The 19884-nt window shown below is 38.7% G+C and overlaps 1 protein-coding gene across 3 annotated transcripts in view; it reads right to left on the reverse strand.

Annotated features, from left to right (window-relative positions):
• Positions 1–1912: 1912 nt before the first annotated feature.
• Positions 1913–19884, reverse strand: part of EGLN1 (egl-9 family hypoxia inducible factor 1) — a 37927-nt gene continuing 19955 nt past the window's right edge. The window contains exons 2-5 of one of the 3 annotated variants that reach the window (XM_072856338.1): positions 10626–10745; positions 8208–8344; positions 6697–6764; positions 1913–4623 (exon numbers count right to left, since the gene is read on the reverse strand). In XM_072856338.1, the coding sequence (XP_072712439.1) occupies positions 4559–4623; positions 6697–6764; positions 8208–8344; positions 10626–10745 (390 nt within the window). In that variant the 3' untranslated portion in view covers positions 1913–4558. Of the gene's footprint in view, positions 4624–6696; positions 6797–8207; positions 8345–10349; positions 10471–10625; positions 10746–19884 lie in introns of those variants that run through there. The other 2 variants (XR_012041575.1, XR_012041576.1) reach the window with 2 other exon arrangements.

Genomic DNA, 19884 nt, shown 5'->3' on the forward strand with positions numbered 1-19884 from the left:
AACTCTTAGTACCTGGCTCATCCATTTGGGAGCGATGGGGTTTTTTTCTTATTTCAGGAAAGGGATAAATGTGCTGTATATTCACTCAACTTCAAAGCTACGGGGAAAAGCTTGATGGAACTGAATAAGAGTCAACAGAGTGAATTCTTTGGAACTGGTTTTGTCTGGTAGGACAGAGGACCTTGAACCTGCTTCTGTCAGCTGCTATCCACCCCCACCAGACAGGGTCAGGCAACTCAGATTCAGCAGATGCTCTAGAGTGAGCACAGGCAGGTCTTGCAGCAGTGTAATAGCACAAACAGGCTTCACTTTATTTGCAGTAATTGCCTACATTCAAGCTTTACTTTACATCCGCAAAAAAGCTAAGTGAATATTTTATATGAAAGCTGACTGGGAGACGCAAGTTTCCGCAGATCCATGCCTCCCCCCCCCCAAGCAGATGAGATCTAAATGCAATTAAGTCCCATGAATTTCTTCAAAGTCTTTGCTGCTCAGTGCTCATAAATTCCCACTATGTATTTGCCAGTGCATGCAGCTACCTGCGTATCTGTGTGCCTGCAGGCAACGTACACACGCTAGACTTCCGGGGGTTTTGAGACTTTTGAGTTTGCTGTTGTCATTTAGCAGTCTCCCCTCTTCTTCAAAGCATTCAGCAGGCACAAAAATTGTACTTTCCAGTCTGAGTATACTTATCAGTGTGACTTAGAGATGTGATCTTTCCACTCCTGACCTTGAAGTGGTCAGCACAGCCAGATGTTTTACGTAAGATATAGGCTGTCAGCTAGCTTCCTCTGATTTGCAAGCATCTTTCTTTTGAAAAAACACCCAAGAGAGACTTCATCTTTCCCTGGTGCAGTGTTTGACTTTACTACGCAAAATGATCCCCCTGCATATTGCGCTCAGCAGTGTGATAATAAAAAAATAATAAAAAAAACCCCCAGGTTTACACAGGATGGCTGCAAGTGCTAGAAGGCTTCTTCCTTGTTCAATGTAAAACGAAGATGGGGAAGAGGCTATTTCAAGAGAACACGCAAGAAGTTATACAGCACTGAAGCATGGAAAAAGCCTCAAAGCACTTTGGGACCAGCTCAGCGCTGCTGCACTTAGGTTTCAGCCTACCACACTGGCAAGAGCAGAACTGAGCACCACAGGCACCCAAGTGCCATGAAAGGTGCGCTAAGGCTGGCAGACTCAGCTGGAGATCCAGGTAACTCCTCCTGAACCGGCCCAAGACGGACAAGCACACACAGGGGGGCTTCACAAGAGTTAAAGCAACAGCAGAAGCACAGCCAGCCAGGTGCTTCCTTGATTACCATACAGTCATTACGAAGCTCATCAAAAAGCTTAGGGAAATTGTGTGGTATCTCATATGGGTTGGCATCTGTAGACTCTACCATTCTTCTGCCATCTTCAAAGGGCTCATAATTCATTGGGAGTCATGTAAAACTGAAGAGCTCCCATTAAACCTTACAAATCCTGGTTGAAGAGGACTTTCGTTTTGCACCTCATGTACTTGTCAGAAAGTGCTGAAAAAACGAGAGCTGCCTCTATGTCTGTCATCACTCTCCAGTCAGCCTAAACTTGGTGCTGTTTTTGAGGGAGAAATCATTAGGAAAATGATCACCCCACCCAGGTTAACTGTAGGCAGTCAAAAAAACCAAAAAAGCCCCAAAACCCAGATCCTTTTCTCCAGAGCAGAACTAGCTCTGATCTAAAAACAAAACAAAAACAAAAACCCAAAAACAAAACAAAAAACCCACCACACCCCAGAAACCCCACAACAAAACAAGACACCCCCCCCCCCAATCCACATGTCCCCTTTATCAGGGGGCATTTATAAATTAGTTGCTACAGCGTAGTTTTAAAAAGTTACATAGATTACAAATAACCACATAGTTTTCAAGAACCTTTATACATCATCTTTTTTAATTAGATTAGCTTTACAAGCAACTTGAGAGCTCTTTCATAATGAACACTGCTTTTCAAATTACACAACTTTATAGGCAACCTGTAAATGAATCCTGAATTTCTTTGCCTGCTATAGATAAAGGTCTCATATTGTACAGCCGGCTAACATCATGAATAAAAATAGCATTATGAAGCTTTATCTTTAACCAGGACTAGACACATACAGATCATAAGACAGTTTAAAAAATAGTTTTAAAACAAGGACCTGCTTGGTGATGCTCAAGACTGAATATTCAACCGACATGAAATGAACAGTTTCTAAAGGACATTGAAGAAATGGCTGACCTGATTTGTTGACCCTATTGTAATGACTTACATGGAGTGAAAAATTAAGCACTTTTTAAACCTGTCTGGCAAGCACAAACCTACAGTGTGATTAGAATTTGATACGCCGTGTAACTGCAGAAGCTTGAATTACAGAGGGACTGAAATGAGTTTAAAGGCTTATGCTTACATTTCTAAAATAAAACCAACCAAACCTCTGTTAAAGTAGTACTTAAAAGAAGATAAAGTAGAAGAGGTGGCTTTTTTGCTTGTTTCATTGGTAGCCTAAATGCACTGCAGACCAGACAGTAATGAAGATTTGCACTCCTTGGCCAGGTTGGCAGAGGCACTTACAGTAAAGGTATCCTGTCTGTTTTTCTGGGAAGAAAAGAGGAAAGAGGAAGAGAACTGTAAAGGGCAAGAACTTACTAAAAAAAGGAAAAGTGAAATCAAAACAAAACTGGGATTTCTGTTGGTTCTCCTAAATGATATACCAATACTGAATTTTTCCCCCTTCTGTCAGTTTGTTACTAAACAATTAGCTTTTTCATGTTTTACATGAACAATAGTAATCTTTTTAATAAAAAATTACTGAGCTTTCCATAGAAAAGGTCTCTAATTGAATACAAACTATACAGATGCTAAAATTGTCACAAGTTGTAATATATACAGAAATATTTCTGTACACTCACATTGTTTTGGCTAAGTAAGGAAATGAGGGACAGATAGAAAACTGCAGTGGATAGGCTGATCAACCCCCAAACTCCTGTAAATATGAATGCTGTCTTTTATAGGTTTGCTTTTGTTTTCTCAAGCTTTTAAAGCTCAGGAAAAAAAAAGAAAGAAGAAGAAGAAAAAAAAAAATCAGTGTCCAAAACATCCATTTCTTAAAAATAAGAATATCAAAGTTTCTGCACATCTCACTTTTATTTTGTGATGTCCCCACTCCTTGATAAAATAAAAACAATGTAAAAGAAAGTAAATGTTTTCTTACTAAATATATACCTCAGTATTGATCAAAGGGCAGTGCCTTTTTTGGGAAATCCGTCAGCACAGTGAAAACCTAAAGATGTATTGCACAAGGAGCCTACAGTGATGCACTTCAGCTTCAGTGTGCTGACCATCTCCTTGATACTATATAATAGATCAAGGTGTCAACTTACAGACTGCACGGGACACCAACATTTGAAAAGGAAATTTAAAAAAGTGAGGTTTAGATATTCTATTAACTTATATACAAAGGAAAGGGGGGTGGCAAGTATTCTTTAGAAAAGGGAGAAAGCTCAAAATTTTCTGTCAAGTACGTAAGGAGGTTCTGGGTACCTCTAATAGACTAGGAAAGCCCTTGTATATTCTTGTAACTTGATGGTATTTACCAGGTCCCCAAAGCCAATGACAGCAACTGATAGTGTCAAGTTCACTTAGTGCCAGTCACTTAAAAAAACCAAACCAAACAAACAAACAAAAAAAAAACAAACCAAAAAAAAAAAAACCAAACCAAAAAAACAAAGAAGAGACAGAAACTTCCCCTCTGTGGATTCAACATACAAAACCACAAACTGAATGTTACTAATAGCGAGATACTAATTTGCTTCCGTTAATAAGGTTCAAGAGGACATAGTCAAAAAAACAATACAGCAGCAATCTTTGAAAGTTAAGATTAGTGTGAGATATGATATAAAACAATCAGGTTTTTAGTTGGTAATTAAAGTGCTCCTTTTCTGACTTAAGGTGTAAAGAAAATTAAAGTGATTATCAGTTACTGGCAATCCTTACATTAAATTAGGTCTTTCATGGCAGAGGAGAACAGTATGAACAGTTTTACAAAAATAGATCCATGTTATTTTGGAGAATACTGTAATTTTTTTCTTTTTTTTTTTTTTTTCAGTTTTTCTTTTTTTTTTTTTTAAGACTCAATTTTGATAAACTGTACCTGGTCATACAAAAATTACCCAAAATTCAAACTTTTACCATATAAAAAAAGGGAGAGATGAATTGGATTCAGCTGGATGACAGGTCTGGCAAAATATAAGGATGGACAAATTCTATGTAGGGCACTTATTTATGTCCAGATGCATATGCTGTTTCTTACTGATTGCTTATCTTCTTCACATAAGCAGTCACAGGCCTGGAGTCACAATCACATAGTACAATGCTTCAGCAGTCAAAGAACCTTCTATTTGATGCAACATTGAAACACTGCTTCTTTATTAAAATGTTGGTTTGCTGTTGATTTTCCTTTATCTTGTTATTCACATTCAAAAGTTAATAGATAGCATCAAGATTTACCAGGGAGAATAGCAAGGGGAGTTGCTAAATCAAAGGCTTATAAAACGTCTTTCCCAACTGAGTCAGAAGGTTTATTAAGTTCAACCCTCACACCTTTTTCACCTGCAGAAATATGAAAAGGAAATCGGTATTATTTTTCAGCATTTATCAAAGTACAGTCTACAGAATTGCTACATCACTTTCCAGATTAGTTTTAAGAGAGTACTTCAAAGATTGCCTAGTATATATGATCTAGCAAGACAGATATTCTTGTACACATGCTCTCTATCCTGTGCTCTGTAGAGTTAACGAGCTGTAGGTACTCATCATCTCTGAAAGCGGGCAGGTATTTGGCTGCCCAAGTAGAAAACCAGATACTTCGCATCATACTTGCAACTCTGAAGCTCATCATCTCAGCCTTTATAAAAGGTAAGCTTTAAGAACAGACAATTGAGAATCTGAGGATATTGTCCATTATTCTGTAGCAGAATATCCGGAGTTTCTGGGTATTTACCTTTATAAAGAAACTGAGGGATTTTTAAAATGCAACATTCCATTTCACTTGCTGCTCAAAAATAAAGAAAACAAAACCACCAACCAACCCACACATCTTAGTCCTTTTTTCTAAAAATTCACCTAGATAACTTCAGGTACCCCCAAATAAAAGTTGACTATCAAAACATTGACAGGCACAGTACCCCATATTCAAGAAAAATTCACACATATTCTGCATGGCTTTAGTTAGACTGACACTAAGCCCAAAATGAATATTTTCTATTTTACGACATTTTATTCTATAATTTTGTATTTTATTGTCAGTAGAAAATAAAAAGCATCTTGCACAATTCTTGCTGCAGATACAGAGCAAAGAATGCAATTTTAATTGCAAATGAAAACTGATATCACAACGATATGATAATATAGATCAATTACAGGGCAAACCAATACTGAAATTTAAATGACCCCTCCAACCCACCCTTCCTTCCTTCCTTAAGTGCCTGCAGTTTAGGGGGACCCTTGAGAGGGAGAGGGGTGGGGGGAACACCTCCCCTGCAGACACAACCAAAACAACTCTGATCCGGCAAGGCTGGCTCCAGGAGCTGCGCGGTCACACGCGTGTGACACGAAGCCCGGCTTACAGTCAAGCTTCCCACGGAGACCAGGCGGGCGTTATCCGGCACTCCTGACCACCTGGGAAGTCACCGAGCCTCACCGGGCACGTGCCACCGAGCAGCAGGACAGCCTGCCTGGCCGGAGCAGAGGGACTCCCTGTGCTTCTTCGCAAGCCAGGCAGGAGCTGCATTGCTCTTACCGCTCCCAAAATGCACAAAGTCACCGGCTGCACCAAGGGGGACTGAACCAAACTGCAGCTTTCGCAGCCACTCGATAGCTCTGGGGCTACTTATGAGCTTCAGACACCTAACAGCAATGAATGGAAATCTCGTTTGGAAATGACTGGCACATGTCTTCAACATCATCGGTTTCAGAGCTCTGGACGAAACCGTGGAGAAACTGGCCCTGTGCATGTGTGCACTGGCGGTACACCCAATTTTGGTTTATTTTTAAACTACTGTAACAAACACAAAATCATGATGGCAATTACAAGCATGGACAGAAGTCCTAGGCCATTTCTCCTTATAATGCTAATTTGAACAGGAAAATTAGATCAACTTCCTCTTGAGGGAGAAGCCAGAAAAGGAAAACAGATGCTAGATATGTGGAATTGGAAATGGAGGAAGTAACTCCATTCTTTGATTCCAGATTTTAATTTTAGGCTTTTGTTTTTCCAATATAGAGATTCTAGTCAAGTTAAGTTGTATTCACTTGTTGAATCACTATATTCAATTAAAACTATTTCCAGGGCTCTCAGTTCTGCAGTGCCTCACAGTCTCTGGTGTATTGATCCTCCACACCTACTAGGGAGACAAGACTAGGGAGAAGCTGTATCCCCCATATAAAAATACTGAGCAGCCTCAGGTCTCAGAGGAAGTGTGAGCAGGACAAGGCACTGACCTGGATTTCCCAAGTCACTGCTTAGCAGCTCAACCACTGGGTCACCTTCCCTGTAAAACCTGACTCTGACTTACACTGTTTTTCTCCCTCTTTTTGTGCACAGGGTGGGCCAAGGAGATGAGGCTGGACTACTCAGCTATCCTTCCAGAAAAAAAACCACAGAAGATATTAACAAGAGATTACCTGTTAGGTATTTTACTTTAGCTCGTGCTCTTTCATCTGCATCAAAATACCACACTGTTATTGCGTACCTAGGGAAACGGATGGAAAAAGAACTCCTGAACTATGAAGAAAAAAAAAAACAGTGAAGCACTTGACATAAAACACAACCTAAATGAGATGATACTTCTGCAGCCTGACAGAAGAAAGATTTCATAAAGCACAAAGCAAGCAGGTTTTTTTTCCTATTAGTAGGTATTGTCTGAACAGTCACTGAAAGGGTGACACTGAAGCTGTAAGTTTACGCTTCTTTTTCCTGATGAGTTGCTATTACAGTTCTTGCCCAGAACCTGCAATATAGTCTCTGTCCCTATCACCTTGCCCTGTGACCTCATATTTTATTTTACTTGGTCAAGTCCACCACCAAGTCACGCTGCAAGAACCTCTTTTTTTGGACATTTGCCATAAGGGAAGATTAACTACCCCTTCTTACACAGCTGCTCTGGTTTTCCACTGCCTGTAGAGGATTTAAATATGAAATGCCAGCTATTGAAAAAAGACCTGAAGGAGCTTTAGTAAATGGCATTTCAGCCTCTGACTCTGCTTGGAGCACAAAGGGGGAGGGGAGAGCGGTACAGCCTCCCAAAAGGCTGCAAGAGGATGGGCCGATGGCAGTTTCAAGTTACTTCTTGCAAAGGTACTTGTGTTATCTCACAGCTCCAGTCCATTTTCAGTGCTGTGGCCATGCAAACATGTTGCGACATGGGCAACAGGAAATCTGGATCAACGACTCTAATGATTTACCTATGAACGCCACCTGGAAACACCACTGGAGATGTGGGGGCGGTGAATGCAGGTATCTTTAGCATCACCCACTGCCCTATGCTGAGGGACAAAGGAGATATCAAGTTCCCCCTGTGACTCAGACTGGGAGCAACTCCTCTAATACTCCAGAGAAAGAAAAGATTTGTGTATCCATGGCCGTTTCTGTCCCACGGCCCTCTCCCAATTCCCAAACTAGAATGTGGTGGCTTAGTTTGAGAATTACTATTTTCTAACAACTCCCTCTCAACAAGAGGGGACATAAAACTGAAGTACGTAGTGAATCTTCCAGTAACACAGTAAGGGGCTAAGGACAAAGGGAAGGGAGGAGAGCGTGAAGCCATTACAAAGAAATAATGAAAACAACACCCCTTGGCTAAGGTGGGGTCTGCTTATGGCTCTGTGTGCTCCTACCCAGTTCTGCCAAGCACACGCTCAGACACTTCTGGTGTTTCCAGTCCTCCACCCTAGCGACCCAAGAGGATGTTTTCTCCACAGCAAGAGATCAGACATTGATACAAACTCAGCAGCACACTAGCAGCCTAATCAATCGGTAGGAAAAAAACCCTCCTCGTCATAGTGCAACTGGAACTGTACATGGAGAGACCTAGGATCGGGTCATAATTCATGGTGTCACTCATTTCTCGTTAGGATTCGCTCATTTCTTGATAAAAGAGGCATCATTCAATATACAGAGAGTCCATTAGTCCTACCTTGTAGCAAATGCTGGCTGTACTTCATGAGGGTTGCGGCGATCCGACCAGAAGAATAGGAGTCTATCGAATTTAGGTTCAATATCAGCGAATTGAGCTTTACCTTCTGGAAATATCCGAAGGATGCCTCCACTTACCTAAAAATTAAATATTTAAAACCAGTGCTTGAAAACAATGTCTCATTGTATTTAAGTGCTGAATATCACATTTGAAAATATTTCAGGCACTTGGAACTGAAATAAAAGCCTTTATCAGATGCTACAGAAATTATGAAACTACGGCTTTTCTGTTGATACATTTCATTTAACAAAACATTTTACACATTTTTCACGGAGTAATTTCAGAATGCTTGCAAATATTAAACCTCCATTCATGTTTAAGTAAAAAGCTGCGGTTTTAGATTGGTTGTTTTTTAGCTGCATTACCTACTTGCAAAAAACGGACAAGACCAACTGGTATTACACAGGTGGCTAAAAATATACCAATATAGGTGAGAGAAACATTGTATTTCATATCCGAGTTTCACCCTTTTCCATTAAAGAGATCATTTCATTTAACAGCAGCACAAGTTTATGCCATGTTTCTGTAATTAAGATGGGGAAAGACTAGGAAACTTCAAACTAAAGCTGGAATCTGTATTACTCCTGGTCAATTTAGATCTCTTCCAGGCTTTGAAAAACGTAGGACCTACCTATGCATGACTAGAAAACAGCACAAGTAGGTAGGGTTAATTATTTTTAAGTCACGTTAACTTCTTCCTACTCATGGTATTGATGTTGTTAAATCTAACTACAGAGAGACACCGTAGGCCTTCGTGGGAAAGTAATAACAATGCAAGTACTAACAAGGTAAATTGATATAAATGACTGTTTTTTTAATTGTGATCTAAATCAGCGAACCAGAAGTGGCAATTTAGATCAATTTGTTCTCCTAAAGGAAGTCTGAGCTTCTTTCTTTGCTAACCAATATACTTGGTAATATATTAATTTGTAATTTAAAATAGATTTTGCAGGAAATTAAATACCTTTGTTCATAAATTAAATATGCAGCTAGTAAATTTTTCACAGTTATTGTGAAAATGCAATTTGCTTGACTTTACACTCTGGTATGTATTCATTTTTTTCCAGGAGAGAAACCATAAATCAATTAAAAATGCCCCAAAGCTGCATTTTAAGATGTTCAACCAGTGCACTTCTCTGTAAAGATGCTATCATGGCAAAAAAGGCTAGTAATTTATTTCCTAATTGAAGGACCAAATTTGACATTTCAAAGAGCAAGTCACAAACAGAAAGCTTCAAGTGCATCCATTTCTGACTCAGCTTTCCAATCTACCAGTTTTATGCAAGTATGTTATCAGTCTCATTGTCTCATCCAGCTCTTCTAAGAAATTAACATTCAAGAAAAAAAAAACACACAAAACTCTCAGCTGCAACCTGTGTTATCCATATCTGCTGCACTCAATTCACAGAAACTGACTGCTTACGTGCTACTTCCACATGCTACTTCCTAAGTACGATACAAGTATCACTAGTTTTATCTTTTTTTCATATACAGTGAGAATAACCTTCTCCATAGCTAACTGCACAGCAATCAAGGAATAAACAAAGCTATCTTTGCATTACTCTCTCATGCTTTCAATACAGCCAGTTAGCTACATCCACTCTTCAAATCTACCTAATCCCACTGAATCGCTAGGAAAATCCTTATTAAAAAGTTACTTTATCATAGTCACTACATCTGTGGATAATTTCAAGTCACTGGTAGTAAATTCTTAGACCACTTGAACTGTGTTATAAATCCTTACCTATTTTACACCCTGTATCTACAATGATGCAAAGACTTGTGCTGCTTTAAACTACACTGATATAGCAATAATCACAACACTTCGCTTATTTGAAACTGCTCCCAAGCTACAGCATCTTTGTTTTTATAAGCATACTCAATTAAGTAATCTAGTTGCACAAACAGTAAACTCAAGATTCAACAGGAATATAAGGAGGAATAAACTAAAAGCAATTATCTTTCAAATATTCTTTATTTACCTTTTGTGTATGTGTGTGGGTGGCTGTTTACCATACAAATAATGTACAACAAGTTGCATAATTAGATACTTATGAAACTTGGATACTAGCAGATACTTACATGTAAAATTAAGAAACATACATGAAAAACATGCAACTTTCCTTCAATCTCACTGTCAATGAGGTCCTGCTGGCATCATTCAAAGCCTTGAAAATAAATGCCTCATCTCTATCTGCTCTCACTAACAGGAGAATAAGAGGGGCAAAGAATATCCACGGTTAACATAATGTAAGAACACAACTAAGGCACACATAAAAGGACATGATCACCTGTAGTAAAGGTGCATTAGCACGTATATGTAAAAAAAAAAAGTTATAGAAAGAAATTATTGCATACCTTGGCATCCCAGTCTTTATTAAGATAATATATACACGTAACACATCTTCCATCTCCATTTGGGTTATCAACATGACGCACATATCCTGTTCCATTGCCTGGATAACAAGCCACCATAGCCTAGAGTCAAAGAATCAAACACGATAATTAATTTTATCTGTGTGTGTGGGAAAAAGTCTCCATTTTATCTGTATTAATTCCTAAGTAATTCATACATAAGCAACAGAAAAAAATAACTTAGAAATAATGGGAAAAAAATTTTAATCTGTGTTTTCTTTCTAGCTAAAAACTGGTTTTGAACACAAATAGATGTCTACAACAAAGGCATGAAACACATTGAGAGGAACACTGTTAATTAAGGTATGGAAGGTGGGGCTGCTCCCATGTTGTGACTAATCCTTCAGACTTCCCTCCCTTGAATGAAATACAAGGGAGAAAAAATGTCTTGTGTATAATTAAGTAGCATGTGCTTCTCCTTGTGATAAGAATACTAATTTTCCAGACTCAAGTTCACAGACACCTGTCTTTTTTTTTTTTCCCCTCTGTGTTTCCAATGCAAAGAATCCCTCCTCAAAAAGTAGCGTCAAACTTTATTTTCAGGAGACTTTTTAGACAAGACCATTAGCCCATCTTACTCAATCACTCCAAGCCCATTCTTGGGCTTGTGTTTTGTCCTGTTCATAGGAGGTCTTTGAACTTTTGTTGAAACAAGCCTACATGTACAACAAAAACATCCTTTTTAGTCAAGAAGTGAGAAATTGAAAACAGACACCGAACAGTAATCTGCAATAACCTTCTGACATCAAACGATTCCCAGTACAGTATTTAACTTCCTATGCTGCACTTTAGCTCAGCTGACTTGAAAGACCCCTAGAAGGTGGTTTGGTTTCTGAGTCTTCAGACATGCGGATGTGCGTGTGAAACAAACTGGCCATCTTGCTAACAGATGGCCTGATTAGCTATCAATTCACATGGCCGGTTTGTTGCATGGCACATCCCCGTATCTTTATGCATTTGTTGGAAATAGTAATAATTTCCTATTTTTGAAAGAGATCAGAACAAAGTTTTCCAGGCCAAGTCATCCACTGCCACCACCGTACTCAGATGCCTGCAGTGACAATATCCTATCTGCAAAAAGTCATAACGTTAATTTAAAAGAAAAGCAAAAAAGTAAGTTTCTACCAACAACCCAATACACAACTAACCTCAATGAATGTCTGCTGTCTAAAAAAAGCTAAAAACTTTTAAACGCAATCATTCCTGTCTATATTTAGCCTGGTTAAGTTAGAATTTAAAGTCAGACATCCAGATTGCAAACTCTTTCACCTCTCTTACGTGAAATATCAAAAATATTTTTCCCAATAAAGTGTTAACTGTGAAATGAAACCTATCAGATTAAAAGTATTTCAAATCAACTGTTTCAGTGCATCTTTTTGCTTTACACTAATAATTTTAACTTCCTCCCCCCCCTTTTTTAAATGTTAACAAATAAAGCTTTCCACAGTTTGCATTACTTGCAAGAAACTGTGCTTTGAGCAGGCTGAGAAATAGTTTAAAGTACTTACAGTTCGATAAGTAAAATATTGGTATATCACATGTAAGCAGAATGGATTTCATTATAGCAGCAAACATTTTAAAATCTTTATTTCCATACGTACTCTAGTAAGGGAAGAAGCAATTTTTTGGTAGCTCCTTCTAGGCAGAAATCAGAACGTAGTATTTGCCATTTGGTTATTAAAAAAAAAAAAAGGCACTGTGGTAATAAAAAACAAACAAACAAACAAACCAACCAAACCTAAAAATTAAGCCAAACTTCATTCACATGAAAATGGGAGTGACTACACTGCATGAAAAGTACTCAAAACTGCAAAATTCAAATATACTTGTAATTTTGAGATTAGGCACTTCAGCTTCTCAATCCCTTTACTGTAACTATAGCGTAGTCATCATTACAGGTCTCACATTATGTAAACATATTACATGTATCAAGCAATGTGACCTAATATTTGGCAAAGTCATTACTTATCAGTTTTACTGCAGGAAGATAAACCCACAAAAATCAAAACAGTTAAGTTAAAGACACCAAATAATGTAATAAGGGTTCTGTAATTTCCTTTCTTATGGAGAAAAAAGGAACAAAACAAAAGCGAAGCTGGGCTGGAAGAGGAAGATATTTGGTTTCCACTGAAAGCCAACCCTCTTGAAAAAAGTACCACATAAACCCCATCAAGCTCTCATGGAGCATGAGCTGTGCTGAAAGCAGATCCAGGGCCAATCCTGTAACAGCATTCCTAATAACAGGAAAGTTTTAATTTAAGGGGTTTTGCTGATAAGTATAGTGTAAATTAAACCCTGACATTAATTGTTGTTCAACATCTGCATGAAACAGGTACTAAAACTCACTCAGAATGAAGAAAACTTTGAGACTGAGTAGCTAGAGCAATGTCAGTTCTCACTGAAATCACGAGGAGGAGTTAAGACTCAGACATGAAAAGGTCTTCAGGCACGTAAATGACCTAAATATCTGTCATTGAGCTAAAAAAACTGGTGTTAAAAGTTTAGGACAGTTCCCAGGTCTCTCTGGCCAATACAGGGTTTTTTTCCAAGGGCATGCTTGGTTGCCATCTGTTCCTCAAAAAGATAATTTTGCAGTTAGAGAAGCATAAATTTGCATCTTATTGCTATAGTTTCCTTTATAACGTACTGAAACGGGTACTTGCTCTCTTTGCTGAAGGGAAATCAAGAAAGGAATCTTTAACATCAATGTTGCTGAAGAAAAAAAGAAACAGCAGCACTTTTTGGGAAGTCTGGGGTAACACCAATTGTCATCTACTTCACATAAAGAGCAGCCATAGCCAATGTCAGAAGCACTTCATACAATCATTTGAGTCTAAAATACTGTCAATGTTTAAAAAAAGCCCTTGTTTTTGACTTTAGAGTCTGAAACTTCTGCTATCATCAACTGCAAGAGACGAGAAACAGTTTAGCTGCGATAACTTATCTAATGTATTTGTTATAACAGTAAGAATGACTCAGCCTTTAGCGGCAAATTGGAAAGCAAACAAATTTGCGAATCCGCCGGTGTAGCATAATATACGTTGGTTTTGCCAGTCAGTGTGACAATTCCCTCTCCCCAATTGACCTATGATAAGGAAAGTCACAAAACTTAACAATTTACAGGACATGGGAAATATATTGCTTTGTGAAACAATATGAAGTGAGTTCGTGCCAAACTGTCACGTGCTGCAAGACCACCCACATGGAAAGGACAAAAAAGCCACCCAGGTAAATAATGAAGTCACAGACTTCTGTTGTTGTTGTTTTAACATTGTACAGTATAAATAAGCAAGCAAATATATGTATGCCAAGCAGAGAGAAAATTTTTGCAGCTTTTTTTTTTTTTCCCTTTTTTTTTTTTTTTGAAAACAGTTAGCGGCAGTCAAGAGAGCCAGGCATTCGAGACCAGAATGTCCAAGACTCCTTAACATTTTAGACTGTAAACAATAAAGTTGTTAGCTCTCCAAAAGAAAGAGCTACCTGTCTCATCAGGTCTCCCATAAGAGTAATCGATGCATTCAACTCAAGGCATTACTTGCATTTTCTTAATAGATGAAGAGGTCTCCCCTTTTGTGCTTCTTGGGCATTATAATTTCTAAGCATTCTGTAATCTCAATTTCTGCAAAGAATATATTTAAGTCACACACTGGATTTGTTCACCCACTGGATTCCTTTGCAAACGCTTTTAATATTAACCTCCTTTAACCCAAGAGCATTCTCTTTCAGCCGGAGCACTCATGCCTAGCACACGAGGGTTGTCCTAAGATACCCTCTGGAATCCGTGAGTAATGGAGAAAGCACGAAAGCGCCCTCCCACTCCGCAACCCGCCCAACTTGTGTCCATCAAACGCAAAGACTCGCACACTTGAGAAGCTGCTGATCGCTCATTCACAGACAGATGTTCTACTTGCAGACGTTTAACTCTGGAAAATTAACTTCAGGCCATCAGCCCAAACGAGCAACATTAAGTTGTCAACAGAAGAACGAACTGAAAGCACAGATTGTTTGCTAAGCATCGGCATCCTTAGAGAGTCAGCCATTACCCTCATTAACAATTAAATGCACGAAGGGAACATCAGAGGGAAAAATCCATAGTCCATACGGTTTTGTTCACTATGTAAAGAGGCACCAGCTAAGACACTCAGCCCTGGGAGGCACAGCACATCACTGCAGCTGAAAACGTGATTTCATTTGGGAGTAGCCCCGACCTCCTTTCACAGAGAAGCATGACAGCCTCGCCCATATAGAAGAAGGAAGACTTGCAGGTAAACAGACTGAAGTTTTTTCCTCTATCCTCTCACAGCTGGATGCCTGCAAGTTTAGGTATTGTTCCTTAAAAAAAAAAAAAAAAAAATTTTTTTTTTTTTAAAAGGAAGCAACAATAGCAAAGTCTTAGGAAAGAGGGGAAAATACCATTTACATGACAACGTAGAATTCCTTAAGGGGGAAAAAACCCCCAAACCACAAACAGAAAATGGAGAGAGGACGTGTGTTCTGTCATATTAATTTATTAATGTAAAATAACTTTATTGTTTAGCTCAGATTAAAGAAAACTGCATCAGTCAAGGAGATGTCACTTTTGCTGTTTGCTGAAGGAACCGCAAATCTCAGGGAGCAAAACAAGATGTCTAAATGCAAGACCAATGACTTCCTACCAAAATTTATCAGATGCTCTCACAAAGACTTCACTGGAAATCCTTGGCATGGGTCATCTGACAGATTATTCAGAGAAAGAAAAAAACCCACACACCACTGGAATGAAGAACCAAAGAAAAGGGGAAAAAAAAAAATCTGACCTGTCCTTGTTTGGTCCATCTGTGATGTATTTCTAGTTCAAGAATTTGTTCATCCCTGACAAACAACAGTCCTGAGGAAATACATTTCAGTTTAAGCACAGGTCAGTCTAAGATTTTTCACAAGGTGTACAAAATAACAATCAAATTGAAGGAAAAAAGACTGTACTGGTACTACCTTGTGTGAGCAGCATCAAGATTACAGACTTAAACATGCTAACATGCTACAACTCAGCTTGGATTCAGAACTTTTCTCCCGCAAATTCTTCAGAAGCAGAGACAGAAACTTGCAACAGAAAGAAAATATCAATGGGGAGAAACTCCTGTCAGCCTTACCCAAAACAAAGGAAGCTGAAAGGCGTAAAATAAACTCTTTGGGACACAGCTAATCCAAGTATTTCCACACTAACGTTCATCTGAGTAAAACTTTATACTGATATCTTCCATGACCTAGTAAGCAAGGCTAGAGAACCAAGTTTTTCACACAAGTCAGTACTGTGAAACTAGACAAGCTGGAGAAACGTATCAGCCCCTGCAAAAAATCCCTCATTAAAAATCCATGCCTTGCAGTCATCATCAACTGGAGAACCTGCAAGGGGAAAGGAAACTACTACTTACGGGCTTAAAATTAAACAACGCAGTAGTTCACACGTCCCCAAGAGAGAATACGAATCTGTAAATTTGAGTTAGAAGCTAACATAAAGAGGCGAATGACACATCGCAGCAGCTTTGAATCATTTATCTTTAAGCCCTCTCTCCTAATACTGTTATCACTGCAGCTATTCAATTAGTCTATTAGCAAAGGAGTATGAGTTATTATTTTCTGTTGCATTTTTTCTGCAGATATGGTAAAACACCTAACTGCAGATTAAAAAAAAAAAAGAAACAAACAACCCAAAAAACCCCAACTACTTCAAATACCAGCTATTTGGGTCATCTTCTGGCAAGCACAGAGTAAGCTGCTCTTTTAGGAAAAAACAACTGAAGGCAAGGACAACAGGTCATCCCTCTCCTTTGGCTGCTGAAGGTAGCAGCAAAAGTTCTAACAGGAAAGCAGGCTTGGCAAAGCTGCCAGCTCTTGAGCTGGTAAAGGGAAGGCAAACTGAAATGAGAACAGAGATGAAAAATGAACTCAGATAGGAAGGGAGAGAGGAAAAACTGAGAGTTGACATAGCTGCTTACACTATAAATAGAATCAGCACGCGGCTATGTACGTGGATTACATCTTCCATGAGCTTCTATGGAGTTCAGAAAGCTGACCTACCTCACTCCTTTCCAGGCCTTTCAATGCAATGGCCGATACAAGATTTCTACTTGCTTTGATAGAATCTCATTTCATAAGCATACAAAATCAAGCAACATAACACACCGTCAAAAATTTGGCACAACTGATTAATACTTTTACTATGTTGCTTCCTTCTAACTTGCCAATCAGATGTTGATTTCTCAGACTGAAGTTCAGAGAAAGCTTTGCCAACCTAGCAGTTCAGCAGCAGGCTCTTCAACTTCTCTTCAAATTAAGTCACTGCTTTACTCTTGTCTTCGGTTTTACGTGACATTTACCTGCTTACAACATTCACTTCACACATCCTAATAAACTGACACAAATCAGAAGGCAGAAACTTTCATGCTGGTTCAGTGGCCGCATTCGGCCCAGCACTCTAGGGCCAGAAGGTCCACAGCGAGTTTGGATCCAAACACCTTGAACGTAACCAGCGTGCCACTCAGCAAACAAGCTCAGTATTTTTCGCTGTAGCTATATAAAGTTTGGTACTCCCCCTTTACTGTTCAATTCTAATTGTGTTCAACAGCATGATCACACGAAGCTGATTTCCAAATATCATTCCTTTCATTCGTGCATCTGCATAGCCTCTAAGAAATGTTCATGAGCTCTTGAATTGCTGAAGAAATGGGCATACAAGTTTGGATAATTCATCAGTTCTTCCAAATGGCACAGGAAAAGACCCAGAACTGCAGATGCTTAAGTCTGATACTCAGGAAATGACTGTGAATGTGGAATGTGCTCACACTTTGATTAATATATCTAATAAATAAAAAACTTACATAGGATAGATAAGCTCCCATGAAACTATCAAGCAAGAGCCATTAACCTGGGGGAAATGGTGGAGATTCTCCCCATGGGGACAGAAGGCACGTCCCTGGCACAGAGGCTTTGACTGAGACCTGAGGAAAGCAGGGCAGTAGGAGAAATGCATCTCAAAAGGTGAACCGATGAGCGACTGAAACCAGTGTTACAGACAGACATAACAGGAAGACCTAAAATACACTTCCTAACTCCCAGCTGAAGTCCTGCAGCCCCCACCGCTACTAAACTGAGATAAGAACATTTAAACATTAACAAGGTTCTCTCTGCTCTCCTGTACCTGTTCTTGTAAAGTTCGAGTCTCAAATCTCCAAAGGCAAAGAGAAGAGATCGCTGAGTCAGCTTACAAGCTTCAAGGGAAAAAATAAAGATTGTATCTTCCTTAATAGTTAACACACTGGCATTTTCCAGGCTAGCCAAGTTAGGTAGGACATGCCTATTCTCAAAATTGTGCTAGTTTAACCAAAAGGTGCTGTTTTAAAACTGAATCAGTGAAACTGGGGCAAATGCCCTTGAAGTCCTTCAATCTTATGAAGGCCTAGCTTCCATTAACTTAATCTAACTGCTTATTAGGAAAATAAATTAGGAAAATAAAACTGGGTTCAAATCTTAAAAAGTATACAGAGTTGTGCACTGGTTTAAACAGGTTATTAAAAAAAAAGTAAAGTTTATCTAATGCATCTCTGAATATAAACAATGTCTTCAAGGCTAAACCACATGCATTCAAAAAATATTTAATATGAGCACATCCAAGCTATGTTAGTGATTCAAGGCACTAATAGCTTCCTTAAGGTTCAACACGACACATTCTGATAGTTTTGATATCAAAGTCTACTACAAACTTAAAAAAAAAGGTCAACAACCTAGAACAAACAAAAAAATCCACCAGATACACCTAATCAAGGCTTCACAAAGAAGGTAGATGAAAAGCACTGTCACCAGGGGCAGAAAGTTCTCTCTTAAAAGCCTAGGAACAAACACACTTGACTTTGCAGCTGAAAAGGGTTTAAAGCATACTATGATTTGTGTCAGCCTAAATCTATCTGCATTATGATCCAGTAAGTTGACCAATACATTTCAGATTCAAACAACTGTTTAATAATGTAAAATGTGTTTGTAGAATTGGCTGGCCTCCATGGATAACTCCCCATTCCCTCCAAGAGAAGCAGACTGGTGACTCAGTGTTTTGGCGCTGTACAGAAATTTGACAGAGACGTAAGTCAATCAACACAAATTTTAAGAGTCTGTTTTTAATTTAATGTCATAAATTATTTGAAATGAATAATACCATTTAGAAAATAAGTACTTTGAAACTTTTTTCCCCCAAGATGGGGCAGAACGTTCTGCTCTCGCATGAGACTAGTCAACTTACTAGTTTCATCACTAACTATTCAGAGCGCAGAGAAGCAACATCTTTAAGAACTAAAAATAACACAACACTAAAACAAATTACAACAGTGCACTAAAATAGTAAGAAGTTAAGTCTCATTCAGCTACTTAAAATATATTCTGACAGTAGTTTGTGCACACCAGATTTCCAGAGCCAACCACATGACATCAGCAGGCACACTGATGGATGACACATGAAAAGTGTGGTTACCTATTTTAAGATTATTACATATGATCAGTGAATTTGTTTAGTTGTGCAAGATCTACTCGATAAACTGAACTTCTATTACCTTAAAAACAAAGCATGCACACTAGCCCAAACTTCAAAGCTGGAGACTTTTTATACTTCTTAATACCAGGACAGGCTAGGGAGGAAGAAACCCTACGGGTGGGCAAGGGGTGGCTGCTTTTTGTGTTTATACAAAACCTCACCGTAATATCTGTGAAAGTGAATGGCTGAGAGATTTGCCATGCAAAGAATATCACTTATCATCGCTAACGTTCTCCCCTCAAAACTATACATACTGAGAAGCCTGGAATGTCTTCCCTATAGAAGATAAGAAACTCTACGTTATAGCTTTGCTAAATACTAGCAGAGATATATATGTACAAAACAAGGACTGATTTTAGTTATAGATATCTTTATATAAATTTGAATGATGTGCAACTGCATGGTAATAGGATTGCATGTTTAGTACTATGGCTAGCCAGATACTTGAAGGTACTTGTGTCCTGTAAGTATCTTAAGTTTACTGCATCTACATGAACATTTACTGACGTGTCCAAGTCAAGGTCTCAACTACCACCTCTAGATTTTAACCACAGAAGGATTTACTGCCATAAACGGTATGTTGAGGAAACTGATTTTTAAAATAGTTTTTAATGATACTTGCAAGGGGACATACATGATTCAGCA

This window comes from Ciconia boyciana, chromosome 3, assembly GCF_034638445.1.
Source record: "Ciconia boyciana chromosome 3, ASM3463844v1, whole genome shotgun sequence".
Classification (NCBI taxonomy): Eukaryota; Metazoa; Chordata; class Aves; order Ciconiiformes; family Ciconiidae; genus Ciconia; species Ciconia boyciana.